Source organism: Schistocerca americana, chromosome 9 (genome assembly GCF_021461395.2).
Source record: "Schistocerca americana isolate TAMUIC-IGC-003095 chromosome 9, iqSchAmer2.1, whole genome shotgun sequence".
In the NCBI taxonomy this organism is placed as follows: domain Eukaryota; kingdom Metazoa; phylum Arthropoda; class Insecta; order Orthoptera; family Acrididae; genus Schistocerca; species Schistocerca americana.
In genome coordinates, this window is record NC_060127.1 from 46,649,789 (window position 1) to 46,671,068 (window position 21,280).

At 41.1% G+C, this 21,280-nt stretch overlaps 1 protein-coding gene across 4 annotated transcripts in view; it reads left to right on the top strand.

Annotated features, from left to right (window-relative positions):
- The window catches only part of LOC124550878 (gastrula zinc finger protein XlCGF52.1-like), a 307,814-nt gene that overhangs the window by 224,053 nt on the left and 62,481 nt on the right, over positions 1–21,280 (top strand). Inside the window, exon 8 of one of the 4 annotated variants that reach the window (XM_047125634.1) lies at positions 13,086–16,264. The exons of the other annotated variants lie outside the window; for them this stretch is intronic. Coding sequence (XP_046981590.1) covers positions 13,086–13,839 — 754 coding nt within the window. The 3' untranslated portion in view covers positions 13,840–16,264. Of the gene's footprint in view, positions 1–13,085; positions 16,265–21,280 lie in introns of those variants that run through there. 4 annotated transcript variants of the gene reach the window in all.

The window sequence follows — 21,280 nt, forward strand, 5'->3', positions numbered from 1 at the left end:
CGCATAGTGCTCAGAGCCATTTTTTTCTGTTTTCCAATTGTCAGAAGTAAGTTGTTTACAAATCTGAAATATTAGAATTAACGCATATCGCCTTCGTAATTTTGAGAGTTTCTGTGTGTGACATTCTAAACGTGACATTCTAAACGTGATCTTCAAAAGCTGAATGTTCTAGGATAGGTTATTGAGATAGGATTGCGGGAAGTGGGACGACAAACGATTGCATTTAGCACCATAATCTATCATTAATACCTGCACATTCATTTTTATTAAAATATCGATATTAAAAAGATATATTTGGTTTACACCGCTAACTCCACCCGCGCCCTCCTTGCAACAACATCACGTCCCCCCCCCCCCCCCCCCCCCCCACACACACACACACAGGGGGAAGCGCCCACCAGTTTGGGAACCTCTGGTTTAAACGAACACAGAATTTTATCACGCCGTACTGCTCCCCTCGCATCACCTCCATTGGTTGGCTGGATGGTTTGGGGGAAGGTACCAAACAGCGAGGTCATCGATTCCCTTGGATAAGGGAACGGTGGGTAAGGAAGTCAGCTTTGCCCTTTCAGAGGAATCATCCCAGCATTTGCCTGAAGCGATGTAGAGAAATCATGGAAAACCTAAATCAGGATGGCCGGACGCGGGTTTGAACCGTCGTCCTCCAGAATGCGAGTCCAGTGTGTTAACCACCGCACCACCTTGGTTGGTTGTCACCTCCATTGACTAGTACGCAAAATACGAGTACAAAGAGCGTCTCCAAAATTGAGCATTATTGTCAACCTACCGAAACAAGAGTGCTGCTTCCTGTGGATTATTATATATAAAAAACATGCTCTTTTCAAATATCCATGTTACAGATACGAAACTTATCACGGAAGCAAGATCAATCCTCGTGTGAAGTGTCGAGCTAAAGGCTGATTTATTTGTCGATTATCCTTTGAATATGAGTTCCTGTACGAAATTTCTAGTAATTTACGACGAACATTCTCATGACCACCCGTAGTCATTCAAATACCATTTCATTATCTTAGAACAATCTTTTTTACTAGGCATCAGCAGAGTCTACATCAGCCTTATTAGTGCAACATTTGCTCTACACTCTTTAAAAGATAGTATCCACTGCTTCACGACCAAACTGACGTCATTAATTATTGCAGTCTAAGCAAGCTCGCTCATTTAAATTTGTAGCCAGAGGCCTCTGGTTACTGGGGCAGCCATGACAATATTGCTGTAGATTGTCCCAATATATCATTGAGATTCAAGAACAAGAGTGTCTGAAAGTACATTAATATATTACACATTAATTTTCTGTGGTCACTATCAGTTAATCATTTAAACATTGTGATATTCTGAAAGTTGATCTGAAAATAACATCACTATCAGTGGACATGCCTACCTTTAAAATGCAGAAATTCACAAAACGTTTGGTACATAATGTATGCCTCACATGAACTTAAATCAATGCCTCAATCAAGCCGAAAATATTCTGTGAAGTTGCGACAGTGAGCTGCTCATTTAGAATGTAAGGTTCAGACAGCCTCAAGTAGCACATTTTTGGAGAGATTCTGATATTTTGTGACCCATGTGTAGGTTAATATAATTGTTCATTTCCACGATTATACTGTATGACAGCACTTTGTGACTTGCATTTTTCACTTTTTTTATGTGCTGTCCGCAATGACATGGAGGACGACAGTGATACTGATGACAATGACGATTTGGTTACCAAATTTTATCTGTGTGCAGGAACCAAAAACACGATAAATCCTCCACAAAGCAGGAAGCGTCCCATCGGAATAAAAGTCGTACAACATATCTTGTTTATAAGCATATCATCTGCAAAAAAACATTTGCACTGTAGCAAACGTATTTGTCTGTGAAATACGAGCGCGGCATTGTTGTCAGTGCAGCTTTCTTCTACAGTGCATGTGATTGGGCCTGTGTAAACCATACCATATTGATAAGATATTTTGTAAATACCAGCCTTGCGCACTAACAAATTGCCCTTCATTGATTCCTGAAGATCTGCAATCTTCAATGTTGGATACAGAACCACTTTGACCTGAAATCTCTGGAGAATTTTGGTTATCTTGAACGAAATATTACGAACAAAGAGAAGAAAAGCTTGAGATTTACCAGTGTGATCTCCTCTCTATTCACTTTGTGGTGTTAGATTTTAATTGATAGTGCCATGTTAATCTGTTGGGTAGAATATTACTTTTTCCTTAACACTGTATTTAGGTAGGTGACCTCTTCAGGCAAACTGTCCCGATGTGAGATTGTGTACAAGTGTTTGGAGCACATTAATAGTTTTCGACAAGCGATGAAAACTCAATGATTGCAAATACGATGCGGTATGAATGAATATACGATAAACTGAATGCTCCATAGACTTATCATTCCTCCATCTAACCAAAACGTCTAGGAAAGACAGATAACAATAGAAAATTAAATTCTCTTATGAACTGTGTCGAGGTGGTATAAAAACTCCATTAATCTATGTCCTTCATGAGGCCTCACTAAGAAAGCATCTTCCACAAGCCTCTAAAATACAGTTGGTGTAAGGGCCATTGATTCCGTTGCTATCCCCTTGCTAGCGATGTGTGACATTGGGAGATGAGTGCATAGAATGTGCGAGTGTTTCAGCGATCTCTGATATGTAACTGTGGCAACTACTACTACAGATCGGAATGTGGTTTAAGTGTGTGGTGTTTCCTGCTTCGCAATACAGTCTGATAGACTCTTGTCCTAGAGTGGCAAGGTGGGAGTAGTATTCGTTGTTGTTACTGTCTGATCATGCGGTAGGCCCTTCCTCCTCCTCCTTCTCCTCTTCATCCTTTGTCCTGGTGAGAGGAGCTGAGAGAATCAACTTGGGATTAAATGCTACATTAAAAACCCAGTCCCAACATCAAGTTCCCGATTGATCTACTTATTGTTTACAATAGTGGTATATTGAGAATGCACATCAGTCTACCTGCTCCATAGATCATTTAAGAACATAGCATGCAATTGAGCTACAGTTTGAAACTTTCAGCTACCTCAAATGTTGTGGTCTTTCTACCAAATGACCTAACTGTGCCAGTATCCGCCAATAGAAGGCAAGGGAAAAATCCAGAAGAGTTTGATAATCGGGTGCTTGCAGGATCTAATCATGCCAGATACACCACTCCTAGCATCCACCAATAGGATGCTAGAAAAAACTGCCTGCACGTAAAGGGTATCGGTTTAATTAATTAGTCAATCAGACTGATAGTGTGAAGGAATATCTTCAAGACATCCATAGCCTTGCATTTTCAGAAGGAGTGGGGGTTTCCCAGGTATTTGCTGCTTTGTTCAGGACAAAGGAGGGGTCAGGATGGCACATGAGAGACGCTACCCACTTCTTCTCGAATGTCTTTTTTCCATCCGCTACAGGTTTCCACAGCAGTGGAAGTGCGTGAACAAAGGGATATACCGACTATCAGCGCCAGGTTCTGCATGAGTGTTGAGGAGAGCAGGGGAGGAGAGGCAGGGTGGGGACGACATCTTGGTCTGTGTGTGTTTGCATACATTGGTTCACACACAGTCAGGAAGTAGCCATATCAAAGAGAGTGGTGGTTGTTTTCCAGGTATCAAATATCAAAAGGACGACGATTTCTGCTGTGGGGTAACTGGACTGTTCAGGTGGCGATACTCGAGGCGCTCCCTGGCTGGATGAATAGTGAACTATTCCTCAGTATGCATTTGGCTGTCTTCGGGATTGCATGGGTTACATAAAATGTGTGGAAGACAGTGTTTGTGTTCTCGATCGTCTCTGCATATAAGCCCCCCGAAATATGGCGAGTGTTCTTGAAATTTAATTACTTGGTTTGCTTTCGTTTGTCTACACACTTGGGGATGGACCACGTCAGTCTTTGTGATGTGGTACCAGCCAATAGTTCCCACCGGTGTTGCTTGAGGATGCTGGGATCAGTTGCTATTTGTCCACAGGCCTGGGCACAAGGCTTCTGGACATTGTGGGAAGCAGATGTGTTGTTGCGATGGTCCTGGTGAGGTGCATTAAGGGAGTTATTTTTCGACCACTGTGTATTTGCATGGAGCTGTTGCAGGTGAGTGTTTTCTAGAGTCTCGTTGCGGTATACATGTTAGACTGGCGTTTTCACAATCTTTATGGAATGTTTAGGTCTTTATCAGCAATGTTTTTTGTTATATGTTATTCCCACCGCCAATCTGTTGCTCTAATCAGAGCAGGACATCACGCCTGATGTTTGTGGCAGTGGAAAGCTAGTGCTTCCTGCCACCTCTTACCTCTCGGCAGAGCTGCACAAAGGGTTGCCATCACCTGATACTTCAATCGGTGATTAGCTTGAGTTCTGGGCTGCAAGCTGCATGTGCTGGACCTGTGTGCAGGCCTCTCTCCCAGCCTGCACACGCGGGAATACGAAAAGCGGCCGGCGTATCTGCCTTGTGGTCAGTGCGAAGACGCAGTCGGAAGATTTTTAACGCTGTAATTATGTGCAGTGAGCTATGTTGACGTCGATTTTGTGATTGTATTCCTTGCATGATCAGAAATAATGATGTATTTAATTACTTCTTTTCGATGTATTTCACAAGACCAGCATCTTCAAAAACAGCAGAGAATGATGAGCTTTTGCCACTAAATAAAATGGCGGTCCAACCCCTGTGAATTTAATTTTATAAATAAACATATCTTGTGCTATGTAATTGGCATTGGTTTTAATTTCCTTTTGTAAGATGCTTCCTCTCCAGCAAAGACAGTCCTTTTCATGCCAATATCCAGGTGGGGATGCTGGACGGGATTGAGGGATTTACCAGAGGGGAGGGGCTTATTAATTTATCGATGTAGTTAATTAGTCAATTAATTTGCTATCAAATGTGGGTAAAGGGTTTCCCAGAGGGTGGCAGAGGGGTAGGGTTTGGGGGGGGGGGTTGGTTTCCCTGGGGTCATGAAACAATTAACACAACAATATGTTAAGGGAAGTGGCTCATAAATCAGTTTTCCCCTGAATGTATGCAGCCCGCATTTCCCATAGACGGAAATGCCTGCTGATAACTCTTTTGTTCGTTGCAGGTGATAAGGATAGTAGCTTACACCATGTTGGCAGGCCACTTGCATGGAGCTTGTACAGCACGGGGCAAATAAAAGTGGGCCAGAGAACAGAGTTCCAAGGTACAAAGAAACACTGCAGAGGAAAGGAAATATAATACTAACTTGGCTATAGCAGATGTTGAAAATGACCACCATTCATCTATTGGCACTTTTGGACCCTGATCAGGAAGTTGCTGAAGGCAGGTCGAAGCTGGACTGCTGGAATTAGTGAAGTGTCATCCGAAATGCTCTGCTGCATTTGTTGAAGACTATGAGGGTTGTTGTAACCGCACACTGACAGACCAGATGACCTCAGTGGCCAGCTAGGGCCGAAACCAGCCTTACCTCTGCTAACAACTCTCAGGTGTGAAGATTGTGTAAATGTGCTCCAGTTTTCGACCGGCTTTATGGACAGTTGCTCCATCCTGTTGGAAGTCATGGGGTGTGGTTAAGGCACGTGCCTGCCATCTAATGTGGCAATGATGCATTTCAGGACCTGTGTTCACAGGACCTTTTTTCTCCCATTTTCAGGCAGGAATCTGCCTGCCCTGCAGTTTGTCGTTTTTATTACTGTTCAAGCTCTATGAGATCTTGAGAGCACTAGATCAGATGCAATGTCTTCCTGCTAGCAAACTCTTAATCTGCACTGATCACTTAAGTGCCCTTCACACTATCTTTCACATTTACCCAGTAGAAAAGTATATTCAGCAGAAGATACTTACAGTGGCAGGACAAGGAGGAGTGATGTTGCTGGGTATCAGGCCACGTGGGTATTTAGGGTAATGAAGCAGCAGATGACGCAGCTAAGAATTCCTGAGTGGAAGATATGATTTCTGCATGTACTGCGCAGTACATGTGGTTACCTCGCTATTGAGGCAAAGGCACCGTCCTCCATCGCATGGATTCCTCCTCCACCAGGAGGATCCACCAGTATGCAGTGCATGTCATGTACAGGTATTTGTGCCCCACATTTTAACAGACTGTGTTCCATACCAAGCCATGTGAGGGCTGCGACAAACTTACCAACTGACCTGCCCACAATTTTAGGAGACGATGAATTAAATGTAGTCCATGTTTTGCAGTTCTGTGTGATGTCTGGTCATCTCAGTAGTATCTTAGGTAGGAGGTTTTAATGTGTTTCTATCATCTTCATCTTTTATCTTCTAATTGCTCAACCAGGCATAGTCTCCTGTTACACTACATCTATGAGCCAAGACATCATGGCCATTTCCCACCGCAAGGTTGAATGTCTCTTCGTGGTGTTGCAGGCATGTGGCGCAGTGACAAAAGGCAATAAGCTGAAGAAAGTCGAATGGGCAGCCATTATAGCGAAGATAATGGCCGAAAATCTGGAAACCCACTTATGTAAGCAGTTTTGATATTATTACAGCCCTGCGGTTGTAAGTGAGAATCTCTCAAATGGCAGTGCTGGACGCCTGTTGGCATACTACTAACGTGAGCACCTGTGGAAAATGGTAGAACGATGGTGAAATAACGAGTAGCCTGTTTGGTATTGAACAACCACGTCTCATCACAAAATGTGGAGATCAGAGGACCTCTGTTGTGTAATCCAGGATAGGCAGCAATCTGTGGTAGATCCGATGACAGAGTACAGTGCTGGTGCTGGCACAAGTGTTTCATAGCACACTGATCAAAGAGCATTGTTCAACATGGAGTTCCACATCACATAGCCCCTACATGTTCCTGTGTTGACCCAATGACTTCGTCAGTTGTAAGTGCAGTGGGCACATCATTACTGAGCTTTCACTGTAGATCAACGGAAATGTGTCGCTTGTCGAATGAATTTCATTTATTGTTTCACCTGGTCGATGGTTGGGTCCTTACATGCCGTGATCCAGGCGAATAGCTGCACGAAACATGCACTGTGCCACAAATGCAGGCAAGTGACGGTAGAATTTTGCTATGGAGTACATTGAGTAGGGCTCACATGGGATCTGTGGGGTAATCGAAGGCATCATGACAGCAGTGAATTAGGTGAACATTATTGCAGACCACCTTCCTCGCTTCATGCTTGAAACCTCCCTCTACAGCGAAGACATCTTCCAGCAAGGGTCAATATTACAAAATTGAAGGAGAGGAATTAATGCCCCAAAGAAGTCTGAACACTGAAAGAAGTGAAATTCTCAATGTCATTGTTTCTTGGAGATCTTTGCAACTACTGAATTATTAATTTGCAGAAATACTGGATGAATCTCTGACATAGTACGTGTTCTTGTGCTGCTCTTCCTTGAGCTTTCTCAATGTTCTCCGTTAATAGTGTTGGGGAAGGATCCCAGACCACACAGCAGTATTCCAAAAGAGGACAGACAATCGTGGTGTAGGCAGTCTCTTAGGTAGATCTGTTACATTTCCTAACTGTTCTGTTAATAAAACACAGTCTGTGGTTTGCCTCCCTCTCAACATTTGTAGTTTATTCTTGGAATCATGATTTAAGCCAGTTCTTGAACTTTGTTAATAGACTTACTCAGGATAGTGTTCAAGTGTTTTCACTTCAGTTCCTTCAGTATCTCTGACACTCTGCCGGCTGCAGTGGCCGAGCAGCTCTCGGCGCTTCAGTCTGGAACCGTGCGACCACTATGGTCGCAGGTTCGAATCCTGCCTCGAGCATGGATGTGTGTGATGTTCTTAGGTTATTTAGGTTGAAGTAGTTCTAGGTTCTAGGGGACTGATCGCAAATGTTAAGACCCATAGGGCTCAGAGCCATTTGAACCAAGCCATCTCTGACAATCTCCCACAGATTATAGAAACCTGTGACCATTCGTTCTGCTCTTCTCTGAAAAAGTTCAATACCCCTGTGAGCCCTATCTGGTACTGGTCCCATACAGTTCAGCAATATTCTAGAACTGGTCACATGAGTGATTTGTTAGCAATCTCCTTTGTAGATTGATTCCACTTCCTCAGTATTCTACCAGTAAACTGAAGTCTAGGGCCTGCTTTACACACAACTGAACCTATGTAATCATTTTACTATGAAGTGTGACACGGAGGTAATTGTATGAGTTGTCTGAGTCCAATTGTGATTCATTTATATTACTGTCATAGGCTACTATGTTTTTTTCGTTTCGTGAAGTGCAAAATTTTACATTTCTGAACATTTATAGAAATTTGCCAACCTCCGCACACTTTGAAATGTTATCAAGATCTCACTAAATATTTATGCAGCTTCTTTCAGATAATACTTAATTATAGATAATTGCATCATGTGCAAAAATCCTGATTTTACTATTAATAATGCCTCCAAGTTCATTAATATACAGAGTCCGCCGGAAAAATGAATACACAGTTTAAGGAACGTAAAGTATTACTTATTTGTTTATTTTACATTTAATAATTGATCACACATGTTGTACAACCTTCATTTTAGCACATGGTTGCTTTAAATGTTCAAAATTTTCGCCGTTGGTGGCTATACACGTAACAGCAGGACGAGCGCTTGCGCAACTACGTCAGTCAATGTTACAGTGGAGATTACTGCACATGTCGCTGTAATCTCCTGGCGAAGTTCCTCCAGCGCGCGTGACTTACGTCGATGGAGGTTATCTTTCGCAGTTCCCCACAAGTAAAGATCCATAGATGTTAGGTCTGGCGACCATGGAGGGAACTCAATGGACCCTCTTTGTCCAATCCAATGCCACAGAAAATGTCATCCAGGAAAGCTTGTGCGGCTAGCTATACTAGGTGGTAGTGTGGTGGCGCCCCGCCCTGTTGGTAGAAGACCTCTTCATCAGATTCATAAAGCGCACGTATACGTGACAAAATTGATGTGCATAACATTTCCAGGTACACTTCTCTAGTGACAGTGTCATCAAATAAAAAGTGTCCTACTAAGCCCCTATATGATAGTCCACACCCCACATGAACCCCTGTTAGATTGACCGCTTTATCCACATAGACATGCAAATTTTCCAGTGCCCAGTACACACTGTTATGGCGATTCACTGTTCCATTAAGTTTAAGTTGTGCCTCGTCACTCCTCACTACCTTCATCACAAATTGTTCATCATCAGTTACTATTTGTTGATACCATTCGCAAAATTACATTTGCCGATAAGGGTCGTCATCATTAATCGTGTGCAGTAATCGTGGGATGTATACTTTCCACCTTGCAGCTTTCAGAATTCTTCGTACACTTGTACTGATAACCCTCACTTCACGTACACATTGCATGGCAGACTTCTGTGGAGAATTAACAAACGTTTCGAACACGAGAGCCGACGAAACAGGACTTGTAGCCACATGCTGTCTTCCTGATCTTCCTTTGTGATTATCACAAATCGTTCCATGCAGTTCAAACTTGTCAATGATGCGTTTAATTGTTAGGTATGTTGGGGGCTCTGTTTTAAACTCCCGTCTCCACTGACGTTGCACTTCAACGGCGTTGCCAAACTTGAAAAACCACTTCACAATACGTTTTCGTTGCTCGAATTTCAAGCGTGCTCCAGCGATCTTGTTTTTTCAATATCGAGATCAAAGTACTAACATGTGTTGAGCCAGAGACCATACTACAGCACACTCGTAATTCAAATCGAACGACAATATCGATATCTTGATAGAGCCTAACAAAGAGTGTATACATTTTTATGGCGGACTCTGTACAATATTAGCAGCAAGGGTCCCAACACGCTTCCCTGGGACACACATGAAGTTCCTTCTACACCTGGCGATTACTCTCCGTCCAAGATAACATGCTGCACCCTCCCTGCTTAAAAGTTCTAAATCCGGTTACAAATTTCACTTGTTACCCTATATGATCGTACTTTTGACAATAAGCATAGGTGCGGTATTGAGTCAAATGCTCACCGGAAATCCAGAAATACAGAACCTACCTGATAGCCTCATTCCAAATCTTTTAGTATATCATGTTAGAAAAGTGTAGTGGAGTTTCACATGATCGATGTTTTTTAAAATTTATGCTGGATGCCATTGAGGAAGTCATTCTGTTCAAGATACCTCATTATGTTTGAGCTCAGAATAGTTTTAAGATTCTACGACAAATCAGCGTCAAGGATACTGGATAGTTTTGTGGATCACTTCTACTGTCTTCCTTGTAGATAAGTGTGATGTGTGCCTCCTTTCAAGAACTGGGCATGGTCTTTTGTTCGAGGGATCTACAATAGATGATAGTGGGAAGAGGGCATAACTCAGCCACAAATTCAGTTTAGAATTTGACAGGGATTCCATCAGGGCCTGCAACTGTATTCAGTTTTAACGATGTCAGCTGTTTATCAACAACCACTCACATTAATGCTTATTTCATTCATCTTTTCAGTGGTATGAGGATTAAACTGGGACAATTCTTGTGGCTTTTCCTTTGAATTTGAAAATGGAGTTAAGCATTTTGCTTTCACTTTGCTACCCGTAATTTCAGTCCCTGTTTCACTCGCTAAGGACTGGATGTTAACTTCGGTGCCACTAACAGCCTTTACATACGACCAGAATTTCCCTGGGTTCTGTGAAAGAACACTTGACAATATTCTGCTATATTAGTCATTGAAGGCATTATGCATCAGCCGCACAGAATGGCTGCGCAGTTAGAGGCGCCATGTAGGGGATTGCGTGGCCCCTGCTGCAGGAGGTTGGAGTCCTCCCTCGGGCATGGGTGTGTGTGTGTTGTTCTTAGCATAAGGTAGCGTAAGTCTAGGGACTGATGATCTCAGCAGTTTGGTCCCTTAGAAATTCACACACATTTGAACATTACGCATTGCATCTTGACAGCCAAAAGTGTTTCATTCAGCATCTCTCTATCTATAGCTCTTCGCTTTGTTTTAGTCGCAAACTCAATCATCAAAACCTGTAGAGTATTTCCTGTTAACCTGGAATCATGGGATTTGGAAGAAGCAAATTTACTGTACAAGTAGAGGAAAAAAATCCCAAAATGCTAATTTGTATTTACATCACATGAAAACATATTTGTGTTTTCATTTGTTACCTGACATCAAACTTTAAAGTAAAAACCCTCGAAAATCTTGAAATCCCTGGAGCTGATATTTCGCCAGTATCTTTGTCAATTTTCCACTAATGACACTCTTACCACAATGAGATCCTCGGCTATAACTCATGTTACTGCAGGCTCCATGGAAAACTATCACATTCACGTTGAATTTTTAGGTGTTTTACTCCTTCATTGATTGTCTGATAAATATCACAATACAACCATTGGCCACTTGAAGAATACAAAAACCAATTACATGTTTCCCTGACTAAGAAGTCAAGATTTCTTAGTAGGTTTCTACTCGTAGCAGAAGTAGCAAGTTGAACTGAATTGCTTACATTTTTCGTAAGGATAGTATGTGGAACATCTTTTTCAAAGTTTGATAGACACTATTGTTACATGTACCATTACATTCGTATTGTCTGTATGTACCCTGCAGCTTGTTTAGGTCGAATTTGAATTCTTCAGGCGTGTCTGTAATTGCTGTTACAATAGACCATGGATGGGCAACTAAGGTCCTGTCGGCCAGATTCGGCCTGAGATTCGTGCGAGGCACTGCACAATGTTGCGACAGAAGATTTTTAAGACAGCTATTGTAAAAAGTCGAAACTCTTGCAGATAATTTGTAACTTGCTAATAAGTCATGAATTTTAGGTTAACCTGGATTTCAAGAAGGGTGGTAGCCGATTTCAAAAAGTGTGGTAGCCAAAGATGAAAACTCAATACCCTGTAACAAGTACGGTTTTCAGTTTTTTATGGCTGGGTCCAATTAGCTGAGATAATTGATAAAAATAATAAACATTATCCAAAAATTAATGAGAGTCTGCTTGTAATGCTACACAGTAACCAGAATTGAAGAGTAGTTATAAAACCCAAGATATAATTTAAGCATTGGGCTATAATGTGTGAACAAGTGTATAAAAAAATGCTTCAAAGGGCTCTGAGCACTATGGGACTTAATTTCTGAGGTCATCAGTCCCCTAGAACTTAGAACTACTTAAACCTAACTAACCTAAGAACATCACACACATCCATGCCCAAGGCAGGATTCGAACCTGCGACCGTAGCAGTCGCGTGGTTCCAGACTGAAGCGCCTACAACTGCTCGGCCACACAAGTGTATCAACCAGTCAACAATTAGAAGTAGTAATTTGGACGTACACAACACAGACAACATCTATTTCTTTTAAATTATAAGTGTTGAGCTGCAGGGTATTATACTAGTTGTCGATTTTCTTTGGGAGATGTTAGCTGTGCTACATTTGGGGCAAATCCTGGTTGGACCTTTTTCTAACCACACATTGTTATGTGAATAGTAATTTTCTATGCATCCATAAGGACTACACAAACTTTCCTTATTGCAACTTCTTTTCCACAGTCATTCACTCTAAAGATTCTACCCATTGCTCCACAACCAAGGAAAGTTGCTCATTAGATTTTGTCATCAAAGATTTCTGGATTGTAGAATGGTCTTAAAAATAGTGTCACATATCCCAAAATGTTAATGAGCTACAAAAACTAAAGAATTTCTAAAGTTCAGTGCCCACCGCTTTAGCTAGTTGCACTTGCTGGATATAGATGTTGATGTCGACATTCACAAAGTATGTATTAGAGTTCTATGGTCCCTATCAGTTAGCTTCTGCTGGACCATTACTTTCCAGTATTTTCGTTGTGTTTCAGCTCATAATAACATCAGTATCAATAGCTTTCCCTTGCTTTCAGGAGCAGTTTCTCACCCTAAGGGCAAGAGAGTGCCCTGAACCTTTGCCCACTCCTATGCCCTCTTTGACAAGGCCGTTGGTTGAAAGAGGGAAACTTGTTGTGCCAGATGTCTTCGCCCACAACTGCTGATAATGATTTTTATTCAAAAGTTAAGCAGTGGCAGGGCTCTAAATCAGGACCAAGGACATTTTTATTAGTTATAAAAGATGCTCCCAATAGTCCATGGGTGCTTTAGCATATGTTAATATAATATTCATTTCCATAATTGTATTGTTATGGTAATATTTTCTGACACAATTTTTTTTCCACTTTTCTGCAGCACTAATGTCGCTGACGTAGAGGGCAGAAGTAGTAGTGATGACAGTTGCAGTTTGGTTACCAAAGTTTTCCTGGCTGCAGAAACAGGCAACAGGATACAAAGCAACATCGAGAAGCAGTCAACCCATGGGAATAAAACTGGCACAAGGCGTCTAGCACACCACTGCCACACCTGTAAAAAAACCTTTCAATGGTTGCAGGACCTGAAGGAACACACATGTGTGGAGAGAGGTGAAGCTTTGCATTTTTGCAACACATGCCACAAAACGTTTACTACAAGAGCTAATGTAAAAAGGCATTTACGTCTGCACACTGATGAACGCCCTTTCAGCTGTGGCGTTTGCAACAAGACTTTCTCGGAAAGTGGTAATCTGAAGAAGCATTCTCAGCTGCACACTGGTGAACGCCCATACAGCTGTGTGATTTGCAACAAAACATTCACCCGAAGTGCTCATCTGAGACAACATTCGAAGCTGCACACAGGCGAACGCCCTTTCAGCTGTAGCGTTTGCAACAAGACATTCACGATAAAGAGTAATCTCGATAAACATTTTAATCGGCACACTGGCAAACGCCCCTACAGTTGTGGTTTTTGCAACCTAACGTTCACGCTAAGTACTAATCTGAATCGGCATTCAAAACTGCACACTGGCGAACGCCCCTACAGGTGTGGTGTTTGCAACATGACATTCATAACAAATCACCACTTGAAGAGGCACTCGCAGGTGCATACTGGCAAACGACCATTAAACTGATGCCTTTGGTAGCAAGACAGTTGCACAAGGTAATAATCTGAAGCAGCTTCCACAGCTGCACATTGTCAGATGCCTTTACATCTCTCACATTTTCCAAATAATTCAGCGGTGCTGAAAACGAAAAGGTACTGAAAAGTGTCAACAACACTCTGTCTGTGAACTTATTTCTATAACTCCAGCATTTTGGTCGTTACAAGACATAAGATGGAGAGTGTAATGTCTTTTTACGTGTGAGAGGAGTGTCTTTTTTGATGCTGTACACTCCTCTCTGTCTTCGTATGGCTATTTGAGCCTAAACCTCTGTATATTTAAAGTTGTGACCGATCGAAATCCAATCATTTTAGTGGCCATAGAGTCCTACCAGCATCTGACTTTCAATGAACCACTTTCCTCGAGTCTGATTGTGAGCAATGTTTGACCTGCTCTTAACGTCTGTACATAATAATGTAACTCAGTGTTTCAGATGATTCTCAGCTTTTTCTACTTTCTTCCTTCCTGTTGGCACACTTAATTCATTGAAGAGATTCAGTGCTAACACTACATTTTATGCAACATTATTTCGTATGGTTAGTTACAGCAAAGCAACAGCATAATAGGTGAGCCTCCATCAAATGCACATATGGAGAAAATGGAGACACATGTCTAAGGGGTAAATAATTTTATTTCTTTTTTGAAAGAACTGCTAAGGTGAATCCTGTCATTAATTTCATCTTCTTTGTATAGCCATGACTATGTTCCACCAGTTTTCGCTGTAACACCCACATGAACATTTATGGAGTACAGAACATGTATAGAAAAATTATTCTACTGGTATCCAAAAATGTAATTTGCAATGCATCAGACAGATAGAATTCGACATTGCAGGTGCCAAAGCAATTGGAAGGAGAATGGGAATCGCATATATGTGAGAGCATTTACCCTGAGCTGTAGTACCACTGAAGATCAGCTGAGTATTGTCTATTTCACCAGATGTTAGTGTCAGTGCAAGGATACACTTGAGAATACACCTCCCATTAGCATAACACCTTCATCAATGTTGAATGGGGCAGGAAGAGATAGTCATTAATTACTCCGAGAATGACTGTGACATTACCTAGTGTTAAGCGTTTCAAGTTTTTCCTGTACATTAAGCGTGACAACATAGCAAGGCATCCATTGCAATCAAGAATGACACCAGAGTGCTGCTCCACTTCAGAGGTATTTTTACACCTTCTAGCTCAATCTGTCATGCTAAAATATACCCTATGTTGTACTGTTGCTGTTCTCAAATGAGAAATATGTTGGTATAACAGCATTATCGCACTAATTGAACACTTTCTCAGTTATTTATTACGAAGCATATAGTGCACTGATCATACCTAGCTTGCTCTCAGTTTCTTCTGCTTCAAAAATGATTTTATACACTTTGGGGACAGGTTCCTTAGCGAAAACAAAAATAGAAGCCCATGCCAACATATGTCCGAAAATCCATTGTTTTCAAGATATCAATGACAATATACAGGTTAGGTGATAGGTGCTCAACAGCAAATAAATATATAATTCTCTAAATGTCCTCCTCTCGATCCTGAACCTGCATGAACTCGTCGAATCATGAAGTGCCACTCCCTTTCAAATACTCCTTGAGGGTTACCAATGGTAAAGCAGCCATCCATGACACATCAGTGTAGAATTTCTGTATTGGGTGGTGTTCTGCATAGACGAAATGTTTAAATGGTGCCCAGAGATAGATCAAATGGTCAGCCATACGAACGACATGTGATCTCACTTGGTCAGTAGTCAGTGGTGCCTCAGATATTGTCTCGGCAATGCAACGATCTCAGCACTGAACAGGTATGTGACTCAGCTATCTTTGGTTTTGAGATGTTGTCTCATACAGCCGTGCAGCTGTATATCCGTTACCATTTGTGCTGCCATACATAAAAACAATGTGTGCCTGCTCATGAAATAAATATTCTGTCGTCTTCGAAAGGAGCACTTTCAGTTAACTATGAGTCAAACAGGTGAAGTTGTTGAGTTGTACCTGGAAAGCTGTTGATCGTTAACTCTCATCAATAATTCGAAAACGAAGTACTTTCGGACATATGTTTATTAGAGATTTTTTTTCTTGTTTTGGTCTAAGGAGTATGTCTTCAAAGTTAGAAAAACTACTTTTTAAACACCATGTAAAGGAAATGCGCTCAATAAACCTAAGTATGTCTGTGCAGTGACCTGGAGACTCGACTCGCTGTGTACATGTAGTGCTGTGGAGAGGCAGTGGAGTGGTAGTATAGTAGTTAGGTACTGTCCCACCACACTGTGTGGAGGATCAGGTGGAACTACTGCTACAGTCTTGAACTGCCAGTTGTAAAGTGACATAATTTTTGTATCCTCTTTATTTGGTTGTCTCTTTATTCTTTATGCATCTATGATGAAGAAGAAGTCTGTAGAATACTTGTTATGTTTTTTTTTTTGGTAACATTTTAATAAAATGTACTTGGTGATTGCATTGGTTTGTCACATTTATTTACCCAAGAGGGTTTTTTACTGACAGTATGTACATAGTCCCAGAATGACAGCAGCAGTACATCACTATAAGAATGTTACAGACATTCTTACATCATGTTTGCACATTAGCTCAATTCAGCCTTCAATGTGCCAGATGTTAAGTAACATTCTATCACATCTCTTTGATGCCTGTAATAATTGAAATGATAAGTAGGTATAAAATATTCTGGCATTGTAACTGCACAAATCATTGCTTACAGAATGTATCTTGAGAATGTGGGTACGGCTGTACATTATAGCAGGAATCAGCATAGTTTCTTATAGAGGAGGTATACAATGTTCCTGTATGAACAAATTCCCAGTGAATATTACTGTTCCCGAAGTAGTACACTGGCTGAGTGATGATACAGATATTATACTCAAAATATGAAAAACCTGGTTTCAGTCTGTTTCCCTGTTATTAGCATAATTTTCTTTTGTAAAACGCCTTTTAATCCTTTCAGTATATCAACTATTGTTGCAAAATTTCTGTTCAAGATATTTTCTGTTTCTAGAAGATCTGCCTCACATCCACCATCTTTTAGTATAGAAATTCAGTCTGCCACTTTCATCTCCTTCCTCTCCTCTTATCTAATGAAAGCTCATCTGCAACTCTTAGAATGAAAAAAGAAATACATTGTATATCAGATGAATCTTCATTACTCTTTTCTTTTCTGTTTTGTCCAAGATACTATATGGATATTATGTGGTCATATCAGCAATTAGACTAAACAGAGTCAAGATGATAATTATTTCAGATTGGGAAGGGAATAGAAAGAAGTAGGTACTGCACTGAAAGGAAAGGACTGTCAATTTTTTGACATAGATCCCAAGTTGCCATACTATTATTGCCAAGTATCTACTCCCAAGCCTTATTTGGAATCACAGTTTTCGTCATGTAGCGAATTGTGCACGGTGTTCAGAAGTGATTGCTTAAGCAATAGTATTATACCAGTTGCTGGGAATGATACATTTGTAAAAGAACCAAAAGAGCATGACTCTGCTTTACTATGTTCATTGAAAGAGGGATGCGACATATCCTTTTCTCACAAGTTACATGATATTTCAGAGACTTACTAATGTGCTCACCAGATGAAGAAGGTGAGGGCAAGACAGTAAAAGTCAAATGATAAAAAGGCAACTGGTGCAAGAAAGTGTGTATTTACCAGTGATGCATAAACAGTGCAGTTACTGCCTGTGGCAGAAGCTGGCGAGTGACTAATACACCACTTATAATTGAAACAATGGTTCAGTGGTATGTTATATTTGTAATGAAGGAAAAGAAGCATTACACTTATGTTTGCAACTTTAATTCTAGATTTTTTTAAACACGGAAATGAAAGGTTGTGACATATCCAAACACACTGTGGTGGTGTGCATGTCGCTTTTTATTACAGTGTACTGGCGTAGAAGGGGTGCCTGATCAGGGTGGAAGACATCACGGGCGTCTTAGAGAGACCGAAATTAAAACTATTAAATTCACGGAATTTTGGTATACTGTGCCAGTTTGATATGATTCACCCAGCCTGGACTGTGAGCCCACCTGTCAGACTAAATGAATATAGTGCGCCATGGAATTGTAGGAGAGAGTTAGTTGGTGGCTGGTCCAGATGACGCACAGCCACAGACAGATTGTTTAAGTCAACCATCCTGTAAGCAAGCTGAAACGCAAGCTGGAGACATGACTGGGTTCTGCACACCAAGAAGCTGTCGGCAACTGCCACATGACAATTGTTCCACAGTTCCTGTTGACTCATCATGGTGGTGCATGTGGATGATTTTGTCAGCAGATTACCGGAACTGAAAGTGTGTGTTCATGCCAAGGTTCTACCTGACACATACGCTCTGAGGTAGCGCACTCTGGAATTGTATTTGAAAAATGCGACAAAAAATTGAAAGTAAAATTTTGCATTGAAATCTTAAAATATTCATAGACTGGCTACCCATCCTGTGCAATCCTTTCCCTTTCGATGAGGCACACAGACGTGGTGGCTTGACCCTCGTTGGGGCCTTAGAATCTAGGGAACGTTATGTTGTAGTTAATTTCCTTCAGAGTTATAATAAAGGTGCTTAATGCTAAGTGTTACAAGTGGTTATTTGATCTGAGTTGTCTTATTGGATTAGAAATATTTTTACAAAATTGGAATATTGTTAGTATCTGAGTTTGGCAGTGGTCATGGAGTGTTGGTGAGATATATCTGGATTGAGGTTTCAGAGGATGTGTAAGAGGGGCAGCCAGTCAAGGAATATTTTAGGGGAATTGATTAAAAAATTTATTTCAAAGGCCCAGTGAAATCTTTATAAGTTTTCTCCCAGTAACTTACGCTGTATCTACATGACACAAGTCACCTGTCTTGCAAAACCGATGCAGTTCTGTCCAGTTAAAGCTGCTGACAAGAAACACCCTGAGACCTCTGCTGAAACTGCTAGTGAATTCACGGCATTGGTTTTAGCCAGTAGCGTGCGTGGGATACAGGTCACGTGAGTGGACGCTGGAGTGTTCTGTGGTGCGGAACACATTTGCCTCTCTCTCTTATAATCCAGACCTCGAGCAGAATAGACGTCTTTCTGAAAGGCAGAGCTTCTGGGTCTGCTTTTTACGACCGGCCACCAACGTAAGTTAACATGAACCGCTTCCCCTTCCATAGCCGGGCGGTGTGGCCGAGCGGTTCTAGGCGCTTCAGTCTAGATCCGGGCGACCGCTACGGTCGCAGGTTCGAATCCTGCCTCGGGCATGAATGTGTGTGATGTCCTTAGGTTAGTTAGGTTTAATTAGTTCTAAGTTCTAGGGGACTGATGACATTAGATGTTAAGTCTCATAGTGCTCAGAGCCATTTGAACCATTTGAACCCCTTCCATTGCCCATTTCAATTATTTGTTCGACCTCTTAGACTGGCCTAAACCTGGTAACTTCCGACCCTAGGAGCGCCCCTGTACACCGTACAATGAAATATATCCCCTCTATTGTACCTGATTTCCTGTTCTGTCAGCAGCCCTGGATGCCCACTCTCATGTTCTGACCACTCGACTTTCTGCACACTGTCGTGACGAGACATAAGTAACAACCTTCTCCCCCCTTCCCGGCCCAGTATACATTAACATTGGTGACCAGATCATATACGTTAACAGATGTACGCAGAGCTCCAGGATGGAGAGGCTTAAGTCAGTGGTAGAGTCCCTCTCATTCACCGGTCAGCTCATGTGGCGATCTTGTGAAAGGGTCTAGAACGCTCATAAATATTCATTAGAGGATGTCTTGGTGCTCATCATAAGTAGGGGCCTTAATTACTGGGGCCCAAGCGGCTCTTAACAGAGAAAGATGCCCTATGCAGAGTAGGTCGGTCGTTGATCAGTACTTAGATAACTAAATTTTATTGAAGCTATAAATCCTTATATCAGCCCTATTTTAAGCGAGCAATGATAGTTCCATTATTTTTGAGCTCTCTAAGAAACAGGGCAGGTGCTAAAACTAACAAGAAATAATGAGTAAGTTTACGGTATGAATGACACTAATCAACTCTTAATTGTACAGTAAGAGCCTGCAACACGCGATTTCAGACTATACAATGTGTGGTAACACTTCGCTTCAATATCTGAAAATAGTATAATACTCCTTCAAGTTATAAACCAAAATACAAGTTCCTTAAATACACATTAATCAAGAATGTGTAACATGTAAGTTAACCTTAAGTGACAGCCTGAATTATCACTGAGAGAGAAATCATATGTAAATATTTATTACTTAAAATTCTAGACATCATACAAAAGGTGGGGGAAAAAAGAAAGTGTCTAGCTTTCGTCGGCCCTCAAAATATTTGAAGTGCTCTGTTTGTAACGTGACTCGTGAGGTTTGTCATCCGCATGTGGCATTTAAACACATGTCAACAGACGTCCACATGTGATATCTAGCAGATAGTGAGATGCAACCCGTGATACACTACATGATTAATCTACAATGGCATTGGAGCAACTTTGGCAAAGAGAGATGCACTTCTCAAGGCACTGGGTTACCGCTTCTGCAAAAGGAGAGGGGTAGGCACTATACCGTGTCTGTAACCGGAGGTGTTCAAACTGTTTATAAAAAAGATCTTGAATAACTGTGGAGCTGTTTCATGTTATTTACCGAGAACAGGGACGCACAAGATTGTGATCATGAATTACTAATACCAGTTTTCTACCTGACTTGAACATTACTTTGGTCAGGCTGTAGAGTTCCACCTTAATAATAATTATTGTATATTTGAAATCCAGATTTATTGCAAATAACTCAGCAACACTGGTAATGACATATTTACAGAAATGATATGAGAGAAGAACTTAATATCAAAGTTAAATTTACGTATCTTGCAATTGGTATCGGCGTTTAGGTATAGTCTGGAAAGTATAACCCAGTGACTTCTAAAAATATCGACTAATACTCGACTAACATTTTGTAAGAACTTTGTCAGACTGCTGCATAATGATGTAAATATCCAAAAACGTGAATCTGTCAGTATGTATACGAAAATAGGTGTAACACTGTTTAAAAATAAAGTGGTATCGTAAGTTTCCGAATTCTGAAATAGTTGCATAAGAGCTTGGTTTATTATAATGCACACTGTGGAACCGAAACAGTCATTACTCAACATACTGTAGACAAGAAAGCGACATGTAGCTACTTTGATGATGAAAACCAACTATAAGATCGTGTAGTTGAAAGCGACAAAAACAGAATTGCACTGATTTTGTAATGGTAGATGACAAATGAGGCAACGCAGTTCACTCAGTTTAAGATTTTTATGAGGCATAATGAGTTTTAGTGAGAAGTCATGTTGCAGCAAAATCGAGATTCAAAACACATGGCCACAGTCTTTAGAACCTGTCGTGTCCAGCGAAAACATGCCAGAGACACACCAAAATGACAAAAGTTTATACACTA